Source organism: Schistocerca piceifrons, chromosome 6 (genome assembly GCF_021461385.2).
Source record: "Schistocerca piceifrons isolate TAMUIC-IGC-003096 chromosome 6, iqSchPice1.1, whole genome shotgun sequence".
In the NCBI taxonomy this organism is placed as follows: domain Eukaryota; kingdom Metazoa; phylum Arthropoda; class Insecta; order Orthoptera; family Acrididae; genus Schistocerca; species Schistocerca piceifrons.
In genome coordinates, this window is record NC_060143.1 from 589,299,947 (window position 1) to 589,317,443 (window position 17,497).

At 39.5% G+C, this 17,497-nt stretch overlaps 1 protein-coding gene across 4 annotated transcripts in view; it reads left to right on the plus strand.

The window, feature by feature from the left end:
* Positions 1-16,554, plus strand: part of LOC124802973 — a 74,256-nt gene extending 57,702 nt beyond the window's left edge. For all 4 annotated transcript variants that reach the window (XM_047264067.1, XM_047264068.1, XM_047264070.1 and 1 more), the window contains exons 3-4: positions 89-1,442; positions 14,611-16,554. In XM_047264067.1, the coding sequence (XP_047120023.1) occupies positions 144-1,442; positions 14,611-16,446 (3,135 nt within the window). In that variant the 5' untranslated portion in view covers positions 89-143 and the 3' untranslated portion in view covers positions 16,447-16,554. The remainder of the gene's footprint in view (positions 1-88; positions 1,443-14,610) is intronic.
* Positions 16,555-17,497: the final 943 nt, after the last annotated feature.

The following is a 17,497-nucleotide window of genomic DNA, read 5'->3' on the forward strand; positions in this document are numbered from 1 at the left end:
ATCTGCCATGCTTTTAGTTGTAAAATTATTATTTTCTGGCAGTTAAGTAGTTTGTCCCTCTAATGAATTATTTTATTATTTATTGCAGGAAGAAGCTGGTGATGTACTGGTAGAAGGCTCCCAAAGCGAGAATACCCTTGGAAATGTGTTCAACAGATGACAAATCTGTTCAGAAGCTTGTGGTGACAAATCATTGTGGACACATCATTAATACTCTGAAAACATTTTGCACAGATGGAATATTAACAAATGTTACTTTTGTGACTGGGACAAGCAAAGTTTGTGCTCATCTTCCTATAATCCAGTGCTTCAGTTCACATATACTCGACTATCTCTGTGATGAAGTATACTCAGTGTACATTTCTGATACAAAAATCGATTCTCATAGCCTGAAGTTAGTGATTGATTATTTTTATACAGGAGTAGTTGTAGCACCTAATGAACTTAAAAGTCAGTTTGATAACAGTGCTAAATTTTTTGACATCAATTTTGTGGCTGCAAGGAAAGATGTAAAGCAAGAAGGAATTTACTACACGTTACCCAACTACCCTGAAACAATACTACAGGAACTGTGGGACTCACGAATTGATCCTTCAAAGTGTGATGTTATATTTGTAACAAGTGGTTATGTTCAGCTGCAGGCTCACTCTTGCATTTTAGGTGCCTGCAGTCCCTATTTGCTACACATTTTTCAAGAACATCGAAAAGAAAAACAAAAACCATTTCTATTTGTACTGCCAAATGTGACAGAGGATGACTTACAAATTGTGCTTGAGTTTTGTTATAAAGGATTTGTGGTGATTAGCAATGAAAATTCAAGATCTGTGTACAAAACAGCAAAGCTTTTAGGTGTCGAAAATCTTTGTGAAAAACTTTCCTCAGCATTTCCTTATGTTTTAGAAGTTATGCAAAAAGTTGTAAATTCAAGAGAACAGAGTAGGATAAGAACATCATTTGGGGCATGTGAGGAGTCTGGTATTGTAAGAAATCCCCTGCAGGACTTGTTTTATTCTCTGTTGCAGTGTGGAAATTTAGTTGATGTTTCTATATATGTGGAAAATTCTAAACTTGAAGCTCACCTCCTTATTTTAAGCGTTTTTAGCACACTCTTCAGAAATATCACAAGCAAACTCAAAGACAAATTGAGCCATACAATTGTGCTGATTAGTGGCTTAAGAATCCAACATATACAAGCTTTCATTGATTATATATATAGGGGGGAAGCAGAATTTCCTGGCAGTGTGTCTGATTTCTGTAAATTCATGTCTGACTGGCTAGATTTTGATTTGCTCCCAGTGTGTGAGAAAAACAGCGTAACAACACAGTACGATAATACGGACTCCGACACAGTTAATGAGACATCATCCAGTGAAAACGTCACAAACATATACTCAACGGAGAAGACTATATTCTCAGAGAATGAAGATACTGCTGAAGGAAAGGTAAGTTATGTAAAAATATTAATGATACCGTTTTAATTGAACAAACACTAGATATTTTTATATAAACTTTGTGTGCAGGTGTACAAGAAGCTGTAGAGTTATGCAGTGATTCAGTGATATGTAATAGCACACTGATCGATGTTAATTCAACAACTACAGCAAACAGAACAGCAATGACGCAAGTGTGACACAAAATAATTGGATGAGAGGCAAACCAAGTGATCGGCAACAGATGAAGTTCAGAACTGTAGAACAGAATTTGAAAAATGACTCCACAGGAATAAAAGTAAATTTGCAATGGAGAAACATTAAGTATGGTGTTCCACAAGGTTTGGTGCGTGGCCCACTCCTGTTTTTAAATAAAAATCATTTGCCAGAGACACAGGAGAACTCCAGGAACTATGATGTTTGCTGACGACACAAATATACTGATTAAGTGAAGCCAGACACAGACAAGAGAATAATGAAACAGGGTTACAGCTGGTTCACCGCAAACACTGAACGTTTCATCTTACAGAGACTCAAGTTCCAGATGAACTCCAGGAACTGTGATGTTTGCTGATGACACAAATATACTGATAAAGTGAAACCAGAGACAGACGAGTGAATAATGAAACAGGCTTACAGCTGGTTCACAGCAAACACTTAACGCTTCGTCTTACAGAGACTCTTGTTCCATATGAATAAAAGTTTAATTCAGGTACCAGATATGTAGTTCATGGACACACAATGAAAGATGTAAGTCAAAATGCTCAGTTCAGCCCGATTGCACCTACAAGCCCCCTCTCATAGTATCGACCTGCCGAGGGGATTGCTAGCGTACTTTCAATAGATGCTGTTTTATGATGCACCCTTCTGGGGAAAACCAGTTATGGTAAAAATGTATTGCTTCTACAAAAGTGTGCAGTAAGAATATTGTCTAAAAGTCAGTAACTCAACATCTTGCAGAAGCCTCTTCAAAAACCTCGCAGTTCTCACTCGTACATGAAAATACATATTTATGGTCAGTAATAAGTGGGAATTTAGGATGAACGCAGAATCTTCTTCTTCCCCCCCCCACCCCCCTTCCTCGAGTGCTGCAGATGGTAGCTGCACTGTCTTAGGCGCCTTGTCATGGTTCGTGCGGCTCCCCCATTGAATGTTGAAGTCCTCCCTCAGGCATGGGTGCGTGTGTTGTCCTTAGCGTCAGTAGTGTGTAAGCTTAGGGACCGATGACCTCAGAATTTTGGTCCCTTAAGATCTTACCAAAAATTCCCAAATTCTTTTCGTGTGCCTTTTTCCAACATCAACACAGAGTCAACACGGTTAGGAATGGATTTGTCGTGGTTAATTGGTGGAGTGACAAGATGCCATTCTGTCGCCACTCCATTATCCCCTGGAACGGAATATGTGTAATCTAACTTTCTGCACACCAGTAAGCGAGCAAACATTTTATAAATATCTGGAAATCACGTGACTGAGGCAGGACTTTTGTACCAGCCCAGTATTCACCAAGTAGGATGGGGAAACTATGTAGAAACCACATTCACACTAGCTGGCACACTGACCCCTCACCAGTCTGTGGCTGGTGCATCCCCCAATCCCAGAAGCAGTGCTCTAACATGCACAGCTCTCCAGGCAGGTAGCCTGAGTACTAGAAATAAAAATAGTTCACATACAGACTATGTGTCTCTGTCTATGGATGAGAACAGAGTCTTACATTCTTCTGCAACAAACTGGTGGTAGACATCAGAAAGTAAATTGGAAATTCCCATCCATAGACTCAATTTATCAGAATATCTGGGCTTGGGAATACAAAGTCTGGTTAACAGTTATGTTCATATTAAGCAGGTTTTAACTTTTCTAGTATACAGAAAGCTGATAATGGTCTGTCAAATAAGTGAAGTTACATAAATGCTTCATATGAAGTAGCAGAGATCGCCAGTGACTGAGAAGTTGAGACTGGTGCTAGTAATGGCTTTTTTCCCAAAGTAGCTCTCTGTTCTTCTAACAAAAACTCTCTGGTAAGAGGTATCCAGACACCCCTGTGTAAAGTGGCATTGACCGCTAGCTCTCACGGGAGGCGGACCCACTGGTATAAAATGAGGTGAGGACTATTGTGTTATCATAGACAAGCAGTAACAGCAGAATGGGTTGGTCAAGAAAGCTGAGTGACTTCAAATGTGGACTAGTCATTGGATGTCAACTTTCTAACAAATTCATCAGGGACATTTAGAATCTGCCCGTGTAGACTTGGTGATGTGATTGTAAACTGGAAACACAAAAGAATGACCACAGTTAAACATGACCAGACAGACCTAATGTACTTACGGAAAGGACTCGTCTAGAATTCCAGAGGGTGTTTGTACAAAATCTCAAGACATCACACGAGAGTTCCGAAGTGCTACCAGAAGCTCAGATAGTAAAAGGACTGTGTCTAGGGAGGTAAAAAGCATGGGGTATAATTGTTGGGCAGCTACTCATCATAAGCCACACATTCCTGTAGCAAGTGCTATGCAATATTTCATGTGGTGTAATGAGCAGTGCCACTGGACAGTGGATGATGGGAAACGAGTGATTTGTAGTGACAAATCATGCTGTAGTCAGTGACAGTCCAGTGAAAATGTGAGTTTGGTGAGTACCTGGAGACTCATTAACTCTCATCATGTGTAGTGCCTGTAATGAAATATGGAGGAGGTGGTGGTTTTCACAGTTGGGGTGTGGTCCCTGTATTGCACTTAAGAAAATGCTGCATGTAGAAGGATATGAACACATTACACAGCATTGCATACCATATACAGTAGGGGAGCAATTCGATGACGTTGATTGTATCTGCATGATAATGCATGAAGCATCATCTTTGAGGCAATGGTTTATTGGTTTATTGGCAGTAATATTCCTGAAATGGCATGGCCTGAACCCAATGGAACACCTTAGGGATGAGTTAGAATATCAACTTCGTTTGTAAACCCAGTGTCCAATGTCACCATCTTCTCTGGTTCTTGTGGAAGAATGGGCTGCCAGTTCTCCACAGACATTCAGACACCTCATTGAAAGTATACCTGCTATGTGGAATATTTAGCGGCTTATTTTTCCATTGGGGGTGAGAGGAATGGGCTGTTGAAAGAGTCCAGTAGGTTGATATGTAGCTCTTGTATTTTATTGGATTTTCCAATTCTCTTACATTTTCTGTCGGTCGCTGTACAATATTGATACTGTGAGGGTCCTGTTACTCAGACCCCTGGAACTGTGAACCAGCTTCTCCCATGTGGACTTTCATCTGCAGTGTCAATTATACTGAAAGAGACTTTTTCTTCTGCATAGAGGAACAACACACCCAGAGGAGTTGAACTAGATGATTTCCTACATCATACAATCCTAACTTCTAATTGATTGACTTCATAAACTTAAAATTTTGTCTAGACTTTTGCATGAGTGTGTCTCACAAGAGACTTTGAACAACTTTTTACAATAAAATCTGAACTTCAGCTGTCTCTTTGGTGATGATTTCTTTGACATCTTGGAGGTCGTGTTCACTCCATACCATTTACCCGTGGCCCCAAGAAGCAAACACCTCCACCAAGCAGTTAGAGGTGCCAAGTCCACAGCCGTCAACACTGGTAGCACAGGATCGGTGCAACTCTGATCTGCACAAACCATCAAAAATCTCCTAAAAGTGGGGTGCTTCCTACTTGTTAACTACCTTAACACACACACACACACACACACACACACACACACACACACACACACAAAATTGTTGGCCAATGTAGATCAAGAACAACATGTTATACTTCAAGAGTTCAAGCTGTCTTGAAAAGAAAATGGTTCACACATCCCATATTAATGTCCACTAATAGGTCACTAAATGTTTTTGATTAGATGGTGTATGGCTCTGAGCACTATGGGACGTAACATCTATGGTCATCAGTCCCCTAGAACTTAGAACTACTTAAACCTAACTAACCTAAGGACATCACACAACACCCAGTCATCACGAGGCAGAGAAAATCCTCGACCCCGCCGGGAATCGAACCTGGAGATGGTGTATATATGAGGTTTGATCAAAAAGTAATGGGAAGTTTTTAATTTTGAGGGATTTGTAAAACTGACTTTCAGGGTTTTTTTCTGTTTTTGGTACACATGTTCCTCATGTATGTATGAATTTTCAGCTGTTTCGAATGTTTAGTTTATTGTTTACAGTTGAAATGATTATACACAATTTAGAGAGCCCAGAAAATTTTTGCTTTTGAAATAGTTGGATCAAAGAATCAGCATTAATTTTTCCTTGCAAAATGGAATAAAGTGTAGCACCACATTTGAAATGTTGACTTTGGCTTTTGGCAAGTCTACTATGGGTAAGACAAGAGCTTAAGAGCGGTATAAATGTTTCAGAGAGGGTCGAGAAGATGTTGAAGAAGACATCAATTACAGGTAACAGTGGGGAAGAAGTACAGAAAATGGTTGTGGGAAATTGCCGAATCACCAACAGAGAGGTTGGGGATGCTGTCAGCCTATCCTTTGGCTCATGCCAAGCAATGTTTTGGGCATGAAATGTGTAGCAGTACAGTTTCTTCCATAATTGTTGAATTTCAACCATAAATGACATCATTCCAAAATTGTGGAATGAAGTCAACAATGATCCAGAACTTCTAAAGAAGGTTATAACAGGTGATGAAACATGAGGTGTTACATTGAAACCAAGGCCCAATCATCCCAATGGAGACTGCCTAAAAAAAAAAAAAAAAAAAAAAAAAAAAAAAAAAAAAAAAAAAAAAAAAAAAAAAAATTTTTGACAAGTTTGATCATGATTTCTTCGATTGCAGTGGCACAGTGCTTCACGAGTTCCTGCCCGATGGTTGTACAGCCAATATGGAATACTACCTGGGAGTTGCATGCCGATTGTGTGAAGCAATCTGAAGAAAATGACCAGAATTGTGACAAAACTGCTTGTGGAAATTCCATCACAATAATGATCCCACTCACACTTCAATGCTTGTTCATGATTTTTTCGGCAAAAAACAGTACCATTATGTTGCCTCAGCCACCATATTCACCAGATGTGGCACCCTGCAGCTTCTTTCTATTCCTGATGCTGAAGAGAACCACAAAAGGATGCTGTTTTGCCACCATTGATGAGATAAGACACCATAACTTACATTGAGTCCAGAAGTGCTTCCAAGATTGGAAAAAGCACTAGCACAAGTGTATTATATCTGAGGAGGATTACTTTGAAGGCGACAAAGTTGATGATTATGAATGAATAAAGATTCTTTAAGAAAAACAAAAATTCCTGTTACTTTTCAATCACACCTCATATAAATGTATAAAGTCACCTAGAAGCGATTCCAGTAATTATCAGTGTATAATATTTGAACTAGTAATTTCAGTGTAGATTTCCTCAACTATGACCATGTCATTCCCATTACCTTTTTTCAATCCTATGCGGGTAACACGCCCCCCCCCCCCCCCCCCCCCTTCACCAACTCCCCCATCATTGTGGGCCTTTCTGCTGTGGGGAGGCTTCAGCGTTTCAACAATACAGATTGATGCACCATACATGAACCTACATCGGAGAGTGATCAGTATAGAGTCCAGACTAACTTACGGTTCCTGGAGAGAGGTAGCAGTCTTTTTACCATTTACTAGGCCACAAGTGTGGATGATTTACTGATATGGCCTTGTAACATTAACCAATATGGTCGTTGTGTGTTGGTATTGTGAACAGTTGGAAGCAGGGGGGAAACTACATCTTGAGGTAATGCAGGTCTGCATTATGATTAATGATTAATGCATCATCTTGACACCAACATACAAGAAGTAAAATAGTCCCTCATTCTCAACAATTGAGATCTCCTAGCCAGAACTACTCAGATGGATTTTGTCTTCAGGAAAAACAATTTGGGCATTTGGTGGGGTGGCATGTGGAAAATAAAATCCTTTAATCATGTTGATAAGAAGGTTAGAGAATTGAAGAAGAGACGTGAAGATTTCATAGAGAAATGGATAGTTTGATCTCAGATGTAGTGGGAGTTAGTCAAATGCATTGGCAGAAAGACCAAGACTTTTGGTCAGGTCATTACAGGGCTAGAAATAAAAAATTAAATAAGGGTTGTTGTTGTTGTAGTCTTCAGTCCTGAGACTGGTTTGAAGCAGCTCTCTATGCTACTCTATCCTGTGCAAGCTTCTTCATCTGCCAGTACCTACTGCAACCTACATCCCTCTGAATCTGCTTAGTGTATTCATCTCTTGGTCTCCCTCTACGATTTTTACCCTCCACACTGTCCTCCAATACTAAATTGGTCATCCCTTGATGCCTCAGAACATGTCCTACCAACCGATCCCTTCTCCTAGGCAAGTTGCACCACAAACTCTTCTTCTCCCCAATTCTATTCAGTACCTCCTCATTAGTTATGTGATCTAATCTTCAGCATCCTTCTGTAGCACCACATTTCAAAAGCTTCTATTCTCTTCTACACTCCATACAAATACTTTCAGAAACGACTTCCTGACACTTAAATCTACACTTGATGTTAACAAATTTCTCTTCTTCAGAAACGTTTTCCTTGCCATTGCCAGTCTACATTTTATATTCTTTCTACTTCGACCATCATCAGTTATTTTGCTCCCCAAATAGCAAAACTCCTTTACTACTTAAGTGTCTCTTTTTCCTAATCTAATTCCCTCAGCATCACCCGACTTAATTCTACTACATTCCATTATCCTCGTTTCGCTTTTGTTGATGTTTGTCTTATATCCTCCTTTCAAGACACTGTCCATTCCGTTCGGCTGCTCTTCCAAGTCCTTTGCTGTCTCTGACAGAATTTCAATGTCATCGGCGAACCTCAAAGTTTTTACTTCTTCTCCATGGATTTTAATTCCTACTCCGAAATTTTCTTTTGTTTCCTTTACTGCTTGCTCAATATACAGATTGAATAACATCAGGAATAAGCTACAACACTGTCTCACTCCCTTCCCAACCACTGCTTCCCTTTCATGCCCCTCGACTCTTATAACTCCCATCTGGTTTCTGTACAAATTGTAAATAGCCTTTCACTCCCTGTATTTTACCCCTGCCACCTTCAGAATTTGAAAGAGAGTATTCCAGTCAACATTGTTAAAAGCTTTCTCTAAGTCTACATATGCTAGAAACATAGGTTTGCCTTTCCTTAATCTTTCTTCTAAGATAAGTTGTAGGGTCAGTATCGCCTCACGTGTTCCAATATTTCTATGGAATCCAAACTGACCTTCCCCGAGGTTGGCTTCTACCAGTTTTTCCATTTGTCTGTAAAGAATTCACGTTAGTATATTGCAGCCGTGACTTATTAAACTGATAGTTCGGTAATTTTCACATCTGTCAATACCTGCTTTCTTTGGGATTGGAATTATTATATTCTTGTTGAAGTCTGAGGGTATTTCACCTGTCTCATACATCTTGCTCACCAGATGGTAGAGTTTTGTCAGGACTGGCTCTACCAAGGCTGTCAGTAGTTCTAATGGAATGTTGTCTACTCCCGGGGCCTTGTTTCGACTCAGGTCTTTCAGTGCTCTGTCAAACTCTTCACGCAGTATCAAATCTCCCATTTCATCTTCATCTACATCCTCTTCCATTTCCATAATATTGTCCTGAAGTACATCGCCCTTGTATAGACCCTCTATATACTCCTTCCACCTTTCTGCTTTTCCTTCTTTGCTTAGAACTGGGCTTACATCTGAGCTCTTGATATTCATACAAGTGAGTCTCTTTTCTCCAAAGGTCTATTTAATTTTCCTGTAGGGAGTATCTATCTTACCCCTAGTGAGATAAGCCTCTACATCCTTACCTTTGTCCTCTAGCCATCCCTGCTTAGTCAATTTGCACTTCCTGTTGATCTCTTTTTTGAGATGTTTCTATTCCTTTTTGCCTGCTTCATTTACTACATTTTTATATTTTCTCCTTTCATCAATTAAATTCAATATTTCTTCTGTTACCCAAGGATGTCTACTAGCTCTCGTCTTTTTACCTACTTGATCCTCTGATGCCTTCACTACTTCATCCCTCAAAGCTACCCATTCTTCTTCTACTGTATTTCTTTCCCCCATTCCTGTCAATTGTTCCCTTATGCTCTCCCTGAAACTCTGTACAACCACTAGTTTAGTCAGTTTATCCAGGTTCCATCTCCTTAAATTCCCACCTTTTAGCAGTTTCTTCAGTTTTAATCTACAGTTCATAACCAACAGATTGTGGTCAGAGTCCACATCTGCCTCTGGAAATGTCTTACAATTTAAAACCTGGTTCCTAAATCTCTGTCTTACCATTACATAATCTATCTGATACCTTCTAGTATCTCCAGGGTTCTTCCATGTATACAACCTTCTTCTATGATTCTTGAACCAAGTGTTAGCTATGATTAAGTTATGCCCTGTGCAAATTTTTACCAGGTGGCTTCCTCTTTCATTTCTTACCCCCAATCCATATTCACCTACTAATTTCCTTCTCTCCCTTTTCCTACTATCGAATTCCAGTCACCCATGACTATTAAATTTTCCTCTCCCTTCACTACCTGAATAATTTCTTTTACTTCATCATACATTTCATCATCTGCAGAGATAGTTGGCGTATAAACTTGTACTACTGTAGTAGGCGTGGGCTTTGTGTCTATCTTGGCCACAATAATGCGTTCACTATGCTGTTTGTAGTAGCTAACCCGCACTCCTATTTTTTATTCATTATTAAACCTACTCCTGCATTACGCCTATCTGATTTTGTGTTTATAACCCTGTAGTCACCTGACCAAAAGTCTTGTTCCTCCTGCCAGCGAACTTCACTAATTCCTACTATATCTAACTTTAACCTATCAATTTCGGTAATACATTATTATTTGTGTATAAATACAGGTAATACATGAATAATAATAATAAATAAGAATAATAATCCATAAGAAACATAATGAATAAGAAAACAAACTAACTACTAGAAACAACACAGTTTATGCATTCTTCTAGCCAAGGCAGACACGAAGCCAACACCCACCATAATAGGACAAGTTTTTATGCCTACTAGCTCTGCAGGGGATGAAGAGATCGGAAGAATTTATGATTACATAAAGTAAATTATTCAGATAGTTACAGGAGACAAAAATTTTATTGTGATCGGGGCTCTGAAATTGCGCAGAAAGTAATTTAATCATTTCCAACATTTGGTTTAAGAATTGTGAAAGAGTGCTGTATTTGCATAAGAGACCTGGAGACACCAGAAGGTTTCATACAAATTATGTAACGGTAAGAAAGAGATTTCGAACCTGATAACTGTCAAACATATTCGGGGGCAGGTGTGGACTCTGGGCATAATTTATTGATTAAAAATTCTTGATAACTCATAAGATACTAAATTTAATTGGCAAAGACGAATATATAAAAATGCAGCAAATAAAGCAAGTAAAAGAGAATACTGACCTCTAAACAATGAGACTGACAGAAAGTGCAAAATAGCAAAGCTAGAATTGCAGACTCAGAAATGCTGAACTGTACAAGCATGTATGACAAGCAGAAAGATAGATACCACCTGTAGTGAAACTAAGGAAACTTTTGGAGAAATGAGAAGCAGCTGTATGAATGTCAATAGCTCAGATACTCAGCCATTACTAAGTAAAGAAAGAAAGGCTAAAAGGTGAAAGGAAGATACGAAAGAAATATACACTGAGGTGAAGTCGTGGGACACCTCCTAATGTCACGGTGGACCTCCTTTTGCCGGGCGTAGTGCAGTAACTCGAGGTGGCGTGGACTTAGCAAGTTTTTGGAAGGGATATTGAGCTGTGTTGCCTCCTATATCCGTCCACAACTACAAAAGTGTTGCAGGTGCAGGATTTTGTGTGTGGACTGACCTCTCAATTGTGTCCTATAAATGTTCAATGGAACTCATGTCGGGTGTTCTGGACGGTCAGATAATTTGCGTGAATTACCTAAAATGTTCTGACATGGCACATTGTCACCCATGAAAATTCCATCATTGTTTGGGAACATAAAGCCCACAAATGGCTGCAAATGGTCTCTGAGTAGCCAGACATAACCATTTCTTGTTAATGATGGATTCAGTTGGACCAGAGGACCCAGTTCAATCCGTGTAAACACAACCCACAACCTAACGGAGCCACCACCAGCTCGCACAGTGCCTCGTTGACAGCCCGGATTCGCGAAGTCTGCGCCACCCTCGAACCCTAGTATTACCTCTTACCGACTGAAATCGTAACTCATCTGAGCAGGCCACAGTTTTACAGTCATCTAGGGTCCAACCAATCCGGTCACAAGCCCACGACAGGTGCTGCAGGTGATGTCACGCTGTCAGCAAAGGCACTGACGTCAGTCGTCTGCTGCCACAGCCCGTCAGTGCCACATTTTGCTGCACTGTCCTAACGGATACATTCATCATATAGCCGACACTGATTTCTATTTCGTGCAGTGTTGCTTGTCTGTCAGCACTGACGACATTACACAAATGCCGCTACTCTCGGTTGTTGGCCACTGCATTGTTTGTGGTGAGAGTTAATGGATGAAATCTGGTATTCTTGGCTCACTCTTTACACTGTGGATGTTTGACTATTGAATTCCCTAATGATTTCCAAAATAAATTGTTTCACACATCTAGCTCAAACTATCATTGCACGTTCAATGTCAGTTAATTCCCATTGTGCAGCCGTGATCATTTTGGAAACCTTATTACACGAATAATCTGAGTACAAATGACAGCTCTGCCAATGTACTGCCCTTGTACACCTCGTGTACTCGATACTACTGGCATCTCTATGTCCGTATTGCTATCCCATCACTTTTGTCGTCCCAGCACACACAGGAAATGAAATTGGAGACAATTTAATGGAAAGAGATGGAAAAGTTGGCGAGGTAAGAGGTGTCATGTTACGGGAAGAATTTAATAGAGCACTGAATGACTAAAGTTGACAAAAGGCACCTGCAGTAGACATCGTTTCCTCAGTGCTATTGAGATTCTTGGAACAGCCAGGCATGACAAAATATTCCAACTGCTGTGCGTGACATATGAGACCAATGAAATGCCTATAGCATACATGAAAAAAAAGTAATAATTCAAGTTCCAAAATGGCAAATGCTGACGCATGTGAATGTTACTGAAGCATTAGTTTAATGAGTCATAATTGTAAAATAATGACAAGAACTGTTTAAAAAAGAATTGAGGAACTGGTAGAATCCAATCTTGTGGAAGATCAGTTTGTATTCCAGAGATTTGTAGGAAAATACAAGTAAGGTAGTTACATGTTCCGTAGATAATTTAAATGATTTCTTTTATCAAAATGGTGTGGAATGAGTTAGTTTACAGGGCATGTATAGATGATGAGTTTTAATTTAAACAAACACATCTTGTCCTACTCATGCAACTACATTTAAAAACAAAGGTTTTTTTCTTTTACACGTTACCAGCTTTTAAACAGGAATTGCAATACTTTATGTAAAAACAGCAATACTGAACTGATGACCCACCATAGAAGACAGACTGGATAATGGCAAAGCTACATTTATAACGTTTGTAGATTTAGAGAAAGCTTAAGATAATATTGTGCCATACACTTCTCTGAAATTTTGAACCTAGCAGGGATAAAATAGGCTCACAGGCAGCAAGGTGCTATCCACAATTTGCACAACAGCTGGACTGCAATCGCAAGAACTGAACATAAAAGGGAATCAGCATTAGTTGAGAAGGGAGGGAGACGGGCTTGTGGACTGTTCTCAATGTATTCAGCCTGTAGATTGAGGAAGAAGTAAAGGAAACCAAGGGGATATTTGGAGAAGGAATTAAAGTCCAGGGAGAAAAAATAAAAACTTTGAGGTTTGGATGATCAGTTGAATGGAAGTTTGGTGATAGCAGGCTATAAAATTAATATAATCATAAGTGAAACAGTGGTAACAGAATGTAGTCAGATTAATTCAGCTGAGGACAAGGGAATCAGATTAGGAAATGTGATACTAAAAATAGTTGATGAATTTTGATAATTAGGCAGCAAAATAACTGATGATAGCAGAATTAGAGAAGATATAAAATGGTGGCTAGCAATACAAGAAAGTATTTTTGAAAAGGAAGAATTCGTTAACATCATATAAATTTAAATGTTAGGTAAAGTTTACTGAAGGTATTTTTCTGGAGTGTAGTCCTCCACAGAAGTGAAACACAGGGGATAAAGTGTTCAGACAAGAATAGAAGCTTTTGAAAAATGATGCTACCGAAGAATGCTGAAGATTAGATGAACGAGTTGAATAACTAATAAAGATGTACTAAATCATATTAGGGAGAAAAGAAATTTATGGCACAACTTGACAAGAAGAAGGGATTGGTTGATAGAAAACACGCTAAGATGTCAGTGAATCATCTATCTGTTAATGGAGGTTCAAATAGACAGGACTTGCAGTAACTAGTTGGATATGAAGAGGCTTGCACAGGACAGACTTGCATTACACCACTATTCAGACTGAAGATTGCAACTACAATAACTTGCATTTTGCTCTGCTTGTGCCTTCAATGTCAAATTGGTAAATTAGGATCATAGACCCAATGTGTCTAGTCATATGGTCCCTAGAAGAAACTTTTGATGTATTTTTGTGAACCTTTGTGATGACCAGGAGAGCCAAGGATTCTTGTAGTTCATGACAAGCACTATCCATCATGCACAATGAGGATGTAAATTAGTGCTGGTGCACTGTCTTCTGGAAAATAATTAATTGTGATAAATACTGTGTGATTATAGAGGAATGTATGCAAATACTGTAATGAACCACTTTCAGCATCCCAGTTTTGTTCTCTAGCTGAATATGTCTTTGGTCTCTCTCTCTGTCTATTTTCCCCAAGTTTTTGCTAGCCTCCTTTTTTACGCATAATCTGTGTGCCTATCTTGATCGGTTTTAACATGTGAATAGGTTTCTTGTCAGCTACTTTCACAAATCTCTTTTCACTGACCTGCCATAGCCCATCCATTAGAGGAGTCATTATGCTCTAAAGTTTCTTTGATTAACTTTTATTAGTCTTTTCTTTATAAAAACAGCTGGTTTGTCTCAAGCTCTATCTTTTTTTATACGCTTCGTGGTATACTTTTTATTTACCTTCTGTAATTGTGATTTTCAGTTAGTGTATATAAAAAGGCAAGGTACTTCAAAGAGGGATAAACAGCACAGTTTCTCTCATTTACAGGCATCACCACCTGACACACGGCCTGTTTCAGAAGAAGAAGAAGAAGATGATGATGATGAAGAAATCCTGGACAACTTTAATGAATATCAAAACAATTTGGGGCTGGTGTGTCACAGTTGCAATGAGACATTTCCAAATCGGCAGCAGTTTAGACAGCATCTGAAAATTCATCCTGATGCTAAAATGATGAAATGTAAATATTGTGGCAAAGGCTTTGAAAAACCCAGTCAGATGAGACTGCATATTCGGATTCACACTGGATCGAAGCCATTTCAGTGTGACGTGTGTGGTATGAGGTTTGCTGCAAAAAGTTCACTCACTAAACACAGAAAAACTCATACAAAAGACAAGTCAGTGTTGTATGCTTGTGATGTGTGCAATAAATCCTTTAGTCGAAAGGAGTACGTGACAGAACACTTACGAACTCACACTGGCAGTAAACCGTATGAATGCTCCATATGTCATAAAGCATTCGTCGGAAGGACAGGTCTCAATCATCATAAAAAAATTCACACAGACAACAATTCTAGGAAAAGTACTGTGTGTGAGATATGTGGTAAAAACTTTACACGTCACGCACTGTGGACACACATGAAATCTCACAATAAAACTCATCGTTGTGAACTTTGCAGTAACTTATTTTCAACTAAAACTGCTTTAAAAATACATATTGCTGGCTCTCACTTAGGTCATATGAGCCACCAGTGTGATATCTGTGGAAAAGGTTTTATGCAGAAGAACCACCTGCTACGGCATATGGACACACATATAAGAGAAGGTCAAGATGAAGACAAATTTTCATGTGACAGCTGTGAAAAGAAGTACAAAACTGAAGAAAAACTGAATTCTCACAGAATTCGTGAGCATTCTAAACCTGGTGAACGCCCCTACTCGTGTAATATATGTAACAAGAAGTTTTCAGGTCGCAGCACAGTGATTTACCATCGGCGAACCCACACCGGTGAACAACCACACGAGTGCACCATTTGCGGCAAAACCTTTACTCGCCCTGACGCACTGCGACAGCACACACGTTCCCACACAAATGAACGGAAGTTTACCTGTTCAGTATGTAACAAGAAATGTTCCAGCAGAGATACGCTAAACAAGCACCTCCGGTCCCACAAGGGCACAGAAGACAAAGGTGATACCACTAATGCTGATAATGTTCCAGCTGACGAATGTGAGAAAGTATGTTCATTAGACAGAGACCAGTGTTCACATTCCACACTGCACACATCCTCAAGACCCCATCGCTGCAACATTTGCCGAAAATCATTTCGTTACCGTGACAGTTTAGTTAAGCATACCCAGATACACTCGTCAGTTAGCCTGCAGTTACCAGGAGCAAATGAATTACCCAGTCTATTTTCATTTCATATGTGTGAGCAATCGTACACTCAGGACTGTGATGAAGAAACTCAGAAAAATACCAGTTTTTGCACTGTAACTGAATTGTTAAACCACAATGAAGCACAAGAATTAAGTGTCTCTTCAGCAGCCGTAACTGATAGCAGTCTTGTTTCTGAACTGAAAAATACTGCTTCAGGATCAGTAGCAACGCGGAGGCCGTTCAGTATAACTATTGATGGAAATCTGTGCTGCAATTCTGATGTGTTGTTACCTACTGATGATAATATAGTAGCATTAGTGCCTGCTCTTTCACAAGAAGTGTCTGATCCCATTGCAAAAGACCCACACAATGACAAAGATCAAAGCACTGCAATTACAGAACAATCACCTGCAGTTCCAACAACAGACAGTGATAATGTACCACAATCGGAGCCATGTTTTTCAACAATACTTTCAAAGTCGTTTGAACTCCAGGCCATCTGATGTTTGATATACATTTTCTTCAGGGCATAAAAATGACTGTAGACTTGAAATTATTCTTTTTGTAACTTCCTATAAAATGTTTTCAGGGTACACTTTTATGCTCTCAAATTTTATTTCACCTGTAATAATCTCCCAAAGTGCATAGTGGCAGTAATACACAAAGTACAGTACAGCTTTTAACACATTCTTTATTAAAATCAAGGTATAAAAAGTAACCCTACTTGAGTGTATCACTGAAAAGATTGTCTTTTTCTCTTACTCAGTCAAACAGTATCAGCCATGTACCATTTACTGCAAAAAGTTACAACTTCAAAGCAAAAGGAGTGCACCGATGTGTGCATCTGAAGAGTTGGTAACATACAAGAAATGCTCTGGAAGACCAGGTGAGGCACTTCTGGTTAGCTGCCGGCAAGAAAACTGCTCTCAGAGGGCAAGAGCCAACACTGAAATGCAGACCCACAGACAATTTTAATCTGTCAGAACATTTCATTCACTGTACGCTCACCACTGCAAGGTACCAACTCTCACTGTACAAGCTCCTGTAATGAGTGTGAGACGCTGGGTAGAAATCATCTGATTGCATAAATCATGCACCTACTGACCTGATGGCATTTCTGTAAAAATGGGGTAATGTAAACCACGAATTATTCAAAATTAAAGTCATGACTGGTATAAGTTTTGAACACTCTCTCTCTCTCTCTCTCTCCACCCCCCCCCCCCCTTTCTCCCATCTCCATACCCATTATTCGCAAACCACATGGATCACTGGACTCACATTTGGGAGGACAACGGTTCAAAGCCAAATGCCACCATCCCAACTTAGGTTTTCCACGATTTCCCTAAATCACTCCAGGCAAACACAAGGATGGTTCCTTTGAAAGGGCACAGATGATTTTCTTCCCCATCTTTGATTCACTCTGAGCTTGCAACCCATCTCTAATGACCTCAATGTCAATGGGATGTTAAGTCCTGATCTTCCTTCCACAAATAAATGTGAAGTGCATAGCAGAGGGTGCGTCCCACTGTGCCATGTATTCTGTAGCCATTCATA